General features: G+C 42.3%; 1 protein-coding gene across 1 annotated transcript; it reads right to left on the bottom strand.

Annotated features, from left to right (window-relative positions):
• Positions 1-7,561: 7,561 nt before the first annotated feature.
• Positions 7,562-8,470, bottom strand: LOC124406222. The gene is made up of 2 exons (XM_046881579.1): positions 7,765-8,470; positions 7,562-7,704 (listed from the first exon to the last, which is right to left on the bottom strand). Exons 1-2 carry the CDS (start codon positions 8,468-8,470, stop codon positions 7,562-7,564), a joined length of 849 nt encoding a protein of 282 aa, XP_046737535.1.
• Between the last annotated feature and the right edge of the window lie 5,052 nt (positions 8,471-13,522).

The raw sequence follows: 13,522 nt of genomic DNA, 5'->3' as shown, positions 1-13,522 counted from the left end.
GTCGGTAAGAAATCCCCTAGATTGGTGTGCCGGTCGGTAAGAAATCCCCTAGATTGGCGTGCCGGTCGGTAAGAAATTTCCTAGATTGACGTGCCGGTCGGTAAGAAATCATGCCGGTCGGTAAGAAATGCTGTCAGTTATCATAGGGGTCTCACCCTTACCATGCTTATCGAGCGTGATCGAGCGTGATCGAGCGACTGCATTACCGAGCGCAACCGCGACCCTCAACCGTTCAACGCCGAACCCCCGCACGTTGAGCTCCTGGAAGGTTCCATGAGTCAGCTTCTGGAAGATTCTTCCTCCGACGACCGAGAGGTTTCGAGGCGGAAGTGCAACGTTGGGAGGTTTATGCAATGACTCCGACAAGTTTCGACTTGACGTCGAGCGGCCCGAGGTCAAAAGATTTCGGTGCGACGTTGAACGACCCTGAACGACCCTGAACGACCCTGAACGAATTCTCGGAATTTTAGGCTGACAAACAGTTCTCGGAATCGGTCGACGAGTTTCGACTTGACGTCGAGCGGCCCGCGGTCAAAGGATTTCGGTGCGACGTTGAATTCTGGAAGGTTCTGGAGCCGTGAGAAAGACGCGACTTGACGTCGAGAGGCCTGCGTCCATCGGTTTCCGGTGCACCGTTGAATTCTGGAAGGTTCTGAGCGCTTGGTGGGAGAAATATGGTATAAAAGCCTGAATTTCAGAACGTTATTCTCACAACGATTCTTCAGCTCTCATGAAGAGAACCTCCGACAAAGCACAACTACGCCGGCGAATTGATCTGTTCTTAAAAAATCTTGAAGACTTGAAAAAAATTGTTCATCAAAAATCTGAACTTAACAAAGTGACAAAGAAGTTGAAAAGTTTGAAATTGTGAAAAAATTAACACCAACTATGGATTTCACAAAATTGAACCAAATTGGCAAACTGCAAGAATTTCTACCAACGAGGAAGCTATCCGACTTGGAAGTTTTAATAAATTACCGAATCACAAGTGTCAGGAGGGTACAGACTCGATTTGGTCAACGGGTGGTCGTCGATGTGGATGCGACGTTCAGCGTCTTTCTCCCGGCACGCATGGCGAAGGTACTCTGCGAGGACGACGGTCTGATGCAGAACTTGGTGCAGGCTGTCGAGGAGGATCGCTTGCTGCTGAAGTATCTGGGCGGTCAATATAACCCAGTGGAATTCACCGATGCGTCTACTCTCGAATAAGTTTGCACTTAATTTAAGTTTTATCGAATCAATTACAATAGCACTAATTAACTTTTGAAAAAAAAATGTTGTATAAATTTTAAAAAACTGTGTTTTATTATTATCAAATAAAGAATATGGTTTTTTAAAAAAACACAAATTTTTTTTTCAACGTATATGGATACGTCCAGTTTTTTTCTTACATGTCTCTGAAACACACAAACAAAAATAATGTAACTTTAGAAATCTAATGCATACCTAGAATTCTTTTATAATTGTTATTGTGAAAAACAAAGAGAGGAAATCATTTTCGTCAGTGTCGCGAAACTGTTGTATTACCTTATCCTTCATAAGAATAATTGATTTAGGAAAAAATTCTATTAACCAAAGAATGAATATTTCGTTCCTGAAGCATGTAAAAAAAATTTTTTCTCACTATAAGAAAATCCTAATGAAGATGAAGATACAGGTAAAAAACAAAAAATATATATATGTATCGAACTTCGTCTTACACTTTCCGAAACCAACAGGTCCCGTCATCTTTTCTATCGAGTAGTGTCAGGATTCCCGCCTGATACAGATATATGTCATTTTCAGCGTTGGCTGCTGCCATGGCTAATTCGATAGCCTCCATTAAAACGTTGACGGAGAGGGCTGCCGTCCACTCTCGCGGTACATACACCTTTTCGCTAATTCTCACAAACTCCATTTCTGAAACTAAAAAAAAAAATGAGCACACACGTCTGAAGTCTTGAATGTTTTGTCACAGAACGTTTGAAAAAATTGTGATATTCTGACACAACTCACCAATTGAGATTACGATTGTTGTTGTTGTTTGTTACTGGAAAAAACTGAAAAAAAGGCACACACGCTAAATTATTTCTCTTTGTTCAGGTGAAAATCCAAAGTTGTTGCACATTAAAACGTTAAATACTTTATAACTGCATTGATTTCGATCACCCACCTTGATACTTTGACAGTTCGACTGCGAATGATTTCATCAGGCTTGTGGAGCACCCCACTCTTCGTGCAGCTTCTTCAAGTGTTTAGGTTCACAATTAAACCTATACGAAATCTCGAAGTGGTCGACACTTGTCGGTTATGTTTGTAAATTACCGCTGTCTTACTCTGCTCTACTGAACTAATGCAGAGGTCTCGATATCGTGAACCTGACACCGCTGGCAAAGTGAAAACATCCCCATCGCGCGCTCAGAGAACGATACCTACTAATACTATTGCACTACCACAGCTCTGTCTCGTACATGAAGCGTGTGAAACTTCATCGTCGAGTTCCAAAAACTGTCTTACCATCTTACACGAGCAGCAGATTCGCTCGTAAAGATCTCAAAATTTTCGTTAAAGAATATTGTTCGCTCAAGTTCGATGATATGTGTGAGTCACGATGTACCATAAAAGGGACCGCGTCGGCGTAGAGCAATCATTACGTTGCAAGCTTTGCAACGATAACTCTTGTCAAGTGTGCGATTGAAGGAGAAACAAACATGGATTCCGAAAAGTGCTTGAAATTGATAAAAATCATGGAGACGGCATTAAAGATTTTGAGCGAGAAATCTTCACCGGCCAAGGTTCAGAAATGGATGCGATTTTGAACCCAAAATACAAGGCTTCTGAACAAAATTTTACGGAAGAACGCCTCGACGATCGGGGAGAAGACACGGATTTTGACAACGATCGGAATATCAAAATCGTTGACTGCAAAATTCAAACAGTTTCGAAAAGTAGGCGACGGATTACAAATACGACGGCGGAGCGGTTGAGTACAATGGGAAGATTTGGAGACGGCGTTCCAGAGTCGAATTAGAACGGGTGCTGTAATCAATCTGCAACACAAGGATTTGGGTGTGTTTTTGAAAGATGCCAAACACCTGGTCGTTGCAAGACTCAAGAACATGCTACGTAAGACGGGAAGTTTGAAAGCCAACTGTGTTTTATCGTGTAAATTTAGTGTTACAAAGAACGCTGAAATTGTGGAAGACATTAAATTTTTTAACACCAAAAATTAAGTTATCCTCCAACCAACGGACATACATGGGTGGTTCGAAGAAAATGTCAAGCAAAAAGTGATGGCTAAGGTGAAAGACTTCCAAGAAAAAGACTCAGGCTGGTCTTTGACTGAGATAATCAATTTAACCGTAAACATTAATAAGTATGTACCACTACAAGGAGGTGTATTCACATATACACCACTACCCGAAGATATTCAAGATAAGAAGGCCGTTGTCAACATCCGTAACAGCGACTCATATTGCTTTCTATGGTCGGTCACCGCAGCCCTCTTTCCAGCCAACAATAGCCATCCCGACAGAGTCAGCTCTTACCCACATTTCAGCTCAGTGCTAGGGTACGATGGTTTGAATTTTCCAATGTCCTTAGATCAAATTCCAAAATTTGGAAAACTCAACGATCTTTCGATTAACGTCTACAGTATCGATTATACTGACAAAAAACGAATGAACAGTGAAATTGTACCCGTTTATTTAAGTCGAAGCAAGTCTGATAAACCTGTAATTCATCTTTTAATGTTAGAGACTGAAATTGACACTGATGATGATGATGATGATGATAGTATGGAAAATTATACAAAGAACAGAATTTCGGGTCACCGTGCTCGTACTTGGTTATGCGATAGGTGTCTGTCACACTTTCAATCTGAAAGATGTTTGTTGAAGCACAATGTAGATTGCCTGAACTTAAACAAAACCAAAGTTATTTTACCGACAGAAGAGGACAAGATTCTTAAATTCAAAAATTTCAAACATAAAGAAACTGTTCCATTCTGCATTTACGCAGATCTAGAATGTCTACTGCAACCCACTCTTAAAAATCTTGGGGAAAACAGAACAATTTATCAGAAGCATACGGCGTACAGTATAGCCTATTACCTACATTGTGCGTTTAATGATTCAATTTCAAAATTCGAAATTAATCGTGGAGAGACTTGCATTCAATGGTTTGTGACTGAGTTAGAGAAATTGGCACATTCGTTGGATACTCATTTCAAAACTGTTGTACCAATGGAACCGCTTAATTTCCATCAAATCAACGAACTTCATTCGGCAACAGTGTGTCACATCTGTGAAAAACCGTTTACGCTCGAAGACGTCAAACATCGTGATCACTGCCATTTCACTGGAAAGTATCGTGGTGCTGCTCATCGAGGCTGCAACCTGAATTATCAAAACTCACATACAATTCCTGTGATATTCCACAATCTATCGGGTTATGATTCCCATTTTCTAATGAAAGCTGGCTACATCCTTCGAGGGCACAATCCAGCTTCTACCCGTAAACAAAGAAAAGTACATTTCTTTTACAAAATATGTCAAGGGAACAGATGTAAAGTTTAGATTCATAGATTCGTTCCGCTTCATTGTCGTAGTAGTCTTGAGAAGTTAGCAACGTATCTGGGTGATGATCAAAAATCAATTACACGAAAGTTTTGCCATAATTTAGATAAATTTCAGTTATTGACTAGAAAAGGTGTTTTTCCGTATGAGTATATCGATAATTGGGAGAAGCTTGAGGACAGACGATTACCGACCAAACCACAATTTTATTCGAAATTAAACGATCGGGATATATCAGACGACGACTATGCACATACATGTGAAGTTTGGCAAACTTTTAACGTTCAAACTTTGGGAGAGTATTCAGATTTATATCTACAAACAGACGTATTCTTACTAGCTGACGTTTTCCAAACTTTTCGACAGAATTGTTGGACAACTTACAAACTGGACCCATTACATTACTACACAGCGCCCGGTCTGTCGTTTGATGCAATGTTAAAGTGTACCGGCATCGAGCTCGAGCTTCTCACTGATATAGATATGATTATGTTTATAGAAAAAGGTATCCGAGATGGTGTGTCGCAGTGTTCGAACAGATACGCAAAAGCCAACAACAGATATATAGTAGAGGCATTCGATCCACAAGTCGAAGAATCTTATCTCATGTACTTCGATGTTAACAATTTGTACGGTGCTGCTATGAGCTTGCTCTGCCATACAGTTCCTTCGAATGGGTATCAGACTTTAGACAATGCGACGTTCTTACCATCTCGGACGATGCGGAGTTCGGTTACATATTAGAGGTAGATTTGGAATATCCTGCGGAACTGCATGAAATGCATAAAGATTCACCACTGTGTCCGGAGCACTACATACCTCGGATCTCGAGTACTAAGCAACCGAAATTGACGACCACGCTACTTCCCAAACAAAACTATGTTATTCATTACCGTGTTTTTAAACAATGCTTACAATTAGGTCTGAAGTTGGTTAAAATTCGCAAAGTTCTCAAATTCCGACAAACACCATGGCTAAAAAATGACATAGATTTGAATACTGATTTACGGAAAAAATCGAACAACGAATTTGAAAAAGACTTTTATAAATTAATGAACAACGCAGTTTTCGGTAAAACAATGAAAAATGTTAGGAAGTATAGAGATGTAAGGCTGATCACGAAATGGGACGGAAGATACGGTGCTCGAGCTACTATAGCTAAACCAAATTTCCATAGCTGCACCATTTTTGATGAAGATATGGTAATAGTCGAATTAAAGAAAACGAAAGTCAAACTAAACAAACCTTTGTATGCAGGTTTCTCTATCCTGGATCTTTCGAAAACTTATATCTACGATTTTCACTACAATTATATTAAGAATAAATTTGGCAACCAAGCAAAATTAATGTACACTGATACAGATAGTTTAGTATATCACATCACCGTCCCCGACGTATACCAGTGTATGAAAGTGGACTTGCATAAATTCGACACATCTGATTACTCAGTCGATAACGCTCACGGAATGCCTTTAGCAAATAAAAAAGTCCTCGGCTTGATGAAGGATGAAAACAACGGTCGAATAATGTTAGAATTTGTAGGATTAAGAGCAAAGTTATATTCATTCAGGGTTTTAGGAGATAAGACCGACAGAAAACGTGCTAAAGGGGTTAAGGGATCAACGTTGAGAACAATAACTTTTAATGATTATTTGGAATGTGCTTTTTAACATGAGAATTTGGTCAAAAGTCAGAATTTATTCTTGAGTCAAAAGCATGAGGTCGAAAGCACTGTCAAAACCTAACCATTTAACATATAATTTCTTTCCACGCTTTTTGAGAACCTTCTCCACGAGATAGATGTCCGGATGTTCAACCTTGAGGAGCTCCTGTTCGTAGACACCGCCAGCGATGGGTTGATGTTGATAGTCTTTGAGCTTGTACGTGAGGGGATGAGTATTTTTCACTCGGCTTATTGTGAATATTTCAGTCGTCCAATTGGGAGTATAACCTTTCTCGAAGACGTTTTTGAATTTGCTGATTCGGACTTTGTCGCCAGTTCTGAACTTTGTCGGTTTGGTAGGTATTGCTCGAAGCCCTCCGTACGCCTGACGTAATAATTGCCTCTCGTCCACAACCGTGACGTCCGATGGTTTCATTCGTATGGTTCGGTGTTTGGTGTTATTGTAAGCCAATACCAAATCAGATAAGATTCCGAGCCACTTGTAGATTCCTTGCATGCTGAACTGTGTCCACATTTTGCTTTTTAGCGTACGATTGAAACGTTCACAGATCAAAGCCTTCAAATTACTTGAAGTTTGACTCCATAGCGTGTCATAAGAGATCCGAATTTTGAGTTGTAAAATTCCGTTCCTCTGTCGACGTGTAATTTTTTCAGGACACGTCCTTGAACAGGCACAGATTCCATATCCTTTGTAACATCATCCCCGGACTTGCTCTTTATCGGTACAGCCCACGCATACTTTGAAAAAATATCAATGACTGTGAGCATGTACTTGTAGCCTTTGTTTTGTCCAGCGTACGAAATCATGTCAACAAGATCCGCCTGCCAGGTCTCGTCGATGCCACGCACATCTACACGACGACGTGGGTAATTCCGGCGTGCAGGCTTATGCAGTTTCGTCACCAGCGCTAGCTTTTCCCCGTTCATCTTCCAATGCTCTAAGTCTGGTATCCAATTTGAAAAGAATTTCAGCGTTTCGAATCGACAGGTCTCTGTCTGTTCTAAAATCTGTGTAGAAGGTGTCCAAGGCTTTCCCTGTGGTGGTATCCAATGTTTTGATCATTTGATCAAGATTGTCGAGTTGTTTTTGCAGCAAGTGGAATTTACGACGAAAGATTTTCAAAGTTACAGCATTGTTTGGCTCCACGGGGTCAGCTATATTGCATAGTCTTTTGTTGCGTATATCGTAGTGCCCGTCCGCTGTTACGTGAAATCCGACACCCGGAGGACCTCGAGTGCTCGCAGCTGTGTTTTTGTTCAGATGACGTCCAAACACGTCGACTCTCATCTCGTAAATGATTGCAGAAACGGCGTGAGTTGATCAATAAATGATTCCAGCTTCCCGCAATTCTTCGAGAATCGACATGATTTCGTTGTTGTGACTTGTATTCCCAGCCGCTTGAGATGCCGTGAGCATACAAAGACGTTCCACCAACTCGTTTGCGTCGTCCCAGAAAATATAATCTGTTTTAACACCCTGTCGTGTAACCCAAGCCTAAGGTAGCAAAACACCTTTGCCCGTACGCTTCGATGACGATGGTGATGATGTATTGATGTTGAGCAGCTCTGCAATTAGGTGCTTGGATTTGGCGCTGGGGGTGTTTCGGATAGGCTCGGTGGCGCTGTAATACTTTCTGTGAGCATTTGTTGCGAGAAGGATGTTCTTGTAATTCTTCTTGTCGTTGGGGGTAACGTGAACGCTGTTCGGCATCTTCTTGAACAACAACTCCAGCAGACCTTGAGTTTTCGGGTAGACTGTACTCCCTATGCGAATGGAATTTCGCTCGAAGCTTATCGGTGAGTCACCATTCATCAACCCGGCGGTAGAAAGGTTCCGTACCCCGTATAAAGTATCCAGCTCGTTCTGTCTATTTTTATCCTCGAGCGTTCTAAGATATTCATCTTCCAATCCTGCAGATGACTCTGTGACTGTTTGATCCTCTTCCTCTGCAGTTGCAAAAGAATCTTCAGCTTCCGATTCCATTTCGTTCTTCGGTTCATCCATCGTTTCAGTTTTGATTTCTTCCTTTACCTCCTGCTTTACAGGTTTCGTGTCTCGAGAGACGTTGACTAATTCCTGCAGCGGGGTTACCACAGGTTTGAAGACATCCTTCATTCTTTCCTGTAGCGACTCTTTTCCCGTCTTGAGGATTTTATGCTTCCGTCGAATTGCATTACTCGCTTGAGCAATACGGCGCAAGACTTCTTTTTCCTTCCGAATTTCCTGCATGTTGACACAACTAGCTCAGCAACGCTACTGTTTCGTTCCCCTCGATGACCGTGTACTTTATTCCTTTGTCATGTTTATAAAATTGTCGAATCCCTTCCTATATCGACCGTTGTCGAGCTCTCGATCCTCGTCGATCACGAGGAACCCATATTTGTCACCGTTCCAGCATGCCACACACAAGTCTTTAAACTCTGTGTACGTCATATCGGTGTTTACGTGATCGGTGTTTACGTGATCGGTGTTTACGTGATCGTTGTATACGTGTCTCAGGTTCATTTCGTCTTGTTTGAATAAGACCAGCAGGTTGGTGTTATCGCGTACGAGATGCTTGGGGATCCGCGCGTACGTCTGACAAAGATAGAAACAGTCTACGTCATGATGTCTACCCATGCAAAAGTATGCGCGTACGTTGTCCTGCTTCTCGCACGCTACGTCATCGAATATCATGATCAAGTTAGGTTGCGTCTCGTTCGGTGCGATGACGTGCTTATGCTCGTTAAAGGGGAAGTATTCAACACCGTCGACGCTTTCAAGCACTTGACTGAGAAACTTGTATTTCGGTTTATTGAGAGATATTGAGTAAACGTACTGGTTTTCAAACCTCAAACCGTTCGGATGCGTTATAAGTGAGAACAATGCGTTGGTTTTGCCACAGTTAGAAGGTCCACAAAATACCGCACGTATACTGCTCGGTAACAGTTCACCGTGGCGTTTTTTCGGTTTTTCATTCTGCTGCGTATATTTGTCAAAGTTCACCACAGGTAGCTTGATCGATTGTGTCTCAAACTTTATCTCGAACGTGACCGCTCGATTTTCTATAAATGCACCGTTTATAAGGACTTTCCCTCAGTCGAAGAGCGAACATGTTGTGCACACACGCGATCGTAAGCGATCCTCGAAAAAACGATCACGTGGGAGAGGATTGGTAAATAGCATCATCAACAAACTCCTGATCGAGTTGCATGTTCCCGGTTACCAATACTGCGGTCCTGGTACAAAGTTGGCGAAAAGACTCGCGAGAGGCGATCCTGGTATCAATCCTCTCGACGCAGCGTGTAAGGAACACGATATAGCATATTCGAAAAATCGTGAAAATCTCGAGGCTAGAAACGTCGCTGATGAAATATTAGCCGAGAAAGCCTGGAAACGGGTTTTAGCAAAAGACGCAAATTTAGGTGAAAAAGCAATTGCTTGGGCTGTAGCGAACACGATGAAGGTAAAAACAGAGTTAGGCATGGGTTGTCGAAAACCCAAGAGCTTTCCCTTGAACAAAATCATACGCGTGGCGAAGCAATCCATGATACCTAGTCACAACGCGAAAACAAGCATCAAATCTGCACTGTAAGGTGCTCGAGAAGCTGTGAAAAAAGAAGGTGGTAAACCCTCACAAGTTGGTGGATTTCTACCTTTTCTTATACCAATTTTTGCCGGTCTAAGCGCTATAGGTGCATTAGCGGGGGGTGCTGCGGGTATAGCAAAAGCTGTCAACAATGCGAGCGCGGCTAAACGAGAATTAGAGGAAAGTAAACGGCACAACAAAACAATGGAAGCGATCGCATTGGGTAAAGGTCTCCATCTCATACCGTACAAGAAAGGTTTCGGTCTTCATCTTTCAAAAAACTAAATGTGACGCTACCACGCCGAGCGTTAACCAATTGGGATTTGTTGAAATATGCAAAACTTATGAAAATTTCGTATTTCCGAGGTATCTTTATGCGAAACGAAATGCCCAAAAACGGACCGCGTAATAACGAGGCAGCCGTCGTCAATCTTGACGATAAAGACGGTCCTGGGACACACTGAGTTGCGTATAAGAAACGTGGCAACGATGTCATCTATTTTGACAGTTTCGGTCATCTTCAACCTCCGTTGGACCTCGTGCAATATCTCGGTGTTGGTAGTGTGAAATATAACGATGAAAGATATCAAGATTACGGTACGTTCGATTGCGGACACTTGTGTCTGAAATTTCTGAGCGGTGAGCTATATAAACGTCGTACATAATTTAGTGAAGACAGTCTAACACTTGCAGCCATGGATGATTCGTTTACGTTAACGATATCGGGAACGTCTTCGATTCTCGAAGCGCAATATTTCCCCCCGATCGAACTTGCTTCAGACAAAAATTACACTCTCGGTCTCGTTGAATTGTTAACCTTCAATTCCATTCCCAACGTTGACGCTGGCCACAATAAATTGTACTTAGGTGATAAGGTAGTCACCATATCTACCGGAAGCTATGAAATTGAGGATATTGAAAAGTATGTTCAAGATGCTGTGAAGAATACAGACATTGAAATCAGCATCAAACCTAACAATAATACGTTATGCAGCGAAATCAAATGTAACCACGTCGTGAATTTTGAGCCTAGTGATTCTATTGGTCAGCTTCTTGGATTCACACCGCGTGTATTGACGGCTAACCAAACTTACCAATCGGATATGCCTGTAGCTATTCTCAAGGTCAACGCGTTGCGAGTCGAATGTAGCATTACAACGGGTGCCGACGTCAATGAGCGCAAAGTTCATACTATTCACGAATTTTTCCCCATCGTTCCACCGGGATATAAGATCGTGGAAGTGCCATCGCACGTCATTTATCTTCCGATCACCGTAAAGACCATAGATCACATACAGCTTCGGTTAGTAGATCAAGACGGTGACTTGGTTAATTTTCGCGGAAAAGTTATAACTGTGAGACTGCACATCAAGTCGCAATAAAATATGGGTATTGTATATAACAGATTACCCAACAAGAGTTATATTAGTAAGGCGGCATGTCCCGATCAAGTCAGTCATCGATCGATTCCCAAACCGTTAACACGTCAAAACGTGGAATTCCTGATAGCTCTGGGTCTAAAAGTGACACCTTTTGGAAGAGGAATTTCCAACGAATAAAACTACGGTTCTGCTGTTTCGTTGTCTGCTACGTACCATGGAGGAGGAAATCTTGAGCATTCAAACACCCGTCGCCTTCGATGAGTCGATCGCTCATTAAGAAATACATGCACACAAGCCGTATGCGTCATCAACTTTTAACAACAGCGACGAGATTCGCATCACCGTTCAGCATCAGGATTTATGCATATCACCAAGCAAGAGTTCGCTGCATATCTCGGGAAAATTGGTCAAATCAGATGGCAGTCCAGCAGCGGTTACAACCCTGGTCAACAATGCCATCTGCCATCTGTTCGAAGACGTACGGTACGAGCTGAACGCTGTAGAGATTGACAAATGCAAAAACGTTGGTCTACCCAGTCTGCTGAAGGGTTTCGCCTCGCTCAACCTTGGTCAGAGTTGGCTTATGGAAAACGCTGGATGGCCGATGTTCGAGAAACGAAAAAATTAACTGACGCCGATGGTAACTTCGATGTGGTTATTCCCTTGAGCATGATATTGGGCTTTGCCGAAGACTATCGCAAGATCATCGTCAACGCGAAGCACGAGCTGATTCTCACAAGGTCAAAGAGCGATTCAAATGCCATTGTTCAAAATCAAGACGAAGACTTTCGAGTCGTGATCGATCAAGTGAAATGGTTAGTACCGTACGTGAAGCTTTCGGATCAACGAAAAATTGCTCTGTTGAATTTCATCGAGAAAGATACACCTGTCTCCATGAGCTTTCGCAGTTGGGAGATGTACGAATATCCTCCGCTACCGGCAACCACGAAACACGTGTGGACTGTCAAAACATCCACTCATTTGGAGAAACCGCGATTCGTTAGTCTCGGTTTTCAAACGAATCGAAAAAACAAAGTCGACAAAAATGCCAGCCATCTTGATCACTGTAACATCACCGATGTCAAGCTCTTCTTGAATTCCGATTATTATCCGTACGGTAACCTGAACCTGGACATGAGTCATAATCGCTTCGTACTGCTGTACGAGATGTATGCCAACTTCCAGGCTACGTACTACGGCAAGGAACCCGAACCTTTGTTGACAAAGAGAGAATTTCTACAGTACGAACCTCTAATATTCATCGACTGTTCGAAACAAAACGAGGCTCTGAAATTTGGACCGGTTAACATTTGTATCGAATTTGAGGCTAAAAATAACTTTCCCGCCGGTACATCTGCCTATTGCTTAATTTTACACGATCGTATAATCGAGTATAATCCGCTGAGTGGTGGGGTGAGAAAATTGGTATAAAAACCTTGAAGGCTGCGATTTTCGATTCAGTCTTATTCACGATGGAGTTCATAGTTGACGTGCAAGGATTCAACAGACCAGGCCCTGGTTTTACGCCAAAAGAGTTGGCAGTTATAGCAGTCAACGAAAAAACTAACCCGTCAATTTTTCTCTTCCAACCGCCGTACGATTGGAATTCTTCACTCGCTCCGTTTAAGAGCGAAAATTTGTGGCTGTCACGGAATTATCACGGGTTATCCTGGGAAGGCGGTGACGTACCTCTCGAGAAGCTCAATTTCACCGTCGAATGCGTGTCGCTGCGTGACGCGTCAACGGTTTACGTAAAAGGATTGGAGAAGAAGATTTGGCTGCAGAAAGTTCTAGGCGGAAACGTTGAAGTTGTCGATCTGATGGATTTGGGTTGTCCGTTGTTGCAAAAATTGAACAAAATGTCAGATACTAAATTAAACCGTGCAAATCACTCTATATCACATCCAAACTGTGCTGCTCAAAACGTATTGTTACTGCGAAATTTTCTGTTGAAATACAAAACCCTGTTGGCATCTACTCGACCAGTTCTTAATTCTTACTGTCCGGAGCTTGATGGTCAGGATACCGTTGAATGAGAGCAAACATGTAAAACTGTACTCTTTATTATCAATGAAAAAAAGTTTTCTATCAATATCAACCGTTGATTTAAAACCTCTTCCCTGCTAGTTAAGAGTTAGCGTTAACAAATTTTAGAACCTTCCAGAATTCAACGACGCGCCGAAACCCGATGGACGCAGGCCTCTCGACGTCAAGTCGCGACTCGTCGGACGATTCCGAGAATTGTTTGTCTGCCTAAGATTCCGAGAATCGGTTCAGGGTCGCAGGTTATCTTTCTCACGGCTCCGGAACCTTCCAGAATTCAACGTCGCA

This window comes from Diprion similis, chromosome 5 (genome assembly GCF_021155765.1).
Source record: "Diprion similis isolate iyDipSimi1 chromosome 5, iyDipSimi1.1, whole genome shotgun sequence".
NCBI classification, from domain to species: Eukaryota; Metazoa; Arthropoda; class Insecta; order Hymenoptera; family Diprionidae; genus Diprion; species Diprion similis.
This window is presented reverse-complemented; position numbering and strand designations above follow the sequence as displayed.

Bases quoted from the DNA above. Each gene is read 5' to 3' on its own strand.
- LOC124406222 (XM_046881579.1), bottom strand. From the start codon at position 8,470: ATGCAGGAAATTCGGAAGGAAAAAGAAGTCTTGCGCCGTATTGCTCAA. The intron at 7,705-7,764 runs GTACGGGCAAAG...GTGTTAAAACAG, and splicing joins ATCACCATCGTCATCGAAGC to ATTATATTTTCTGGGACGAC.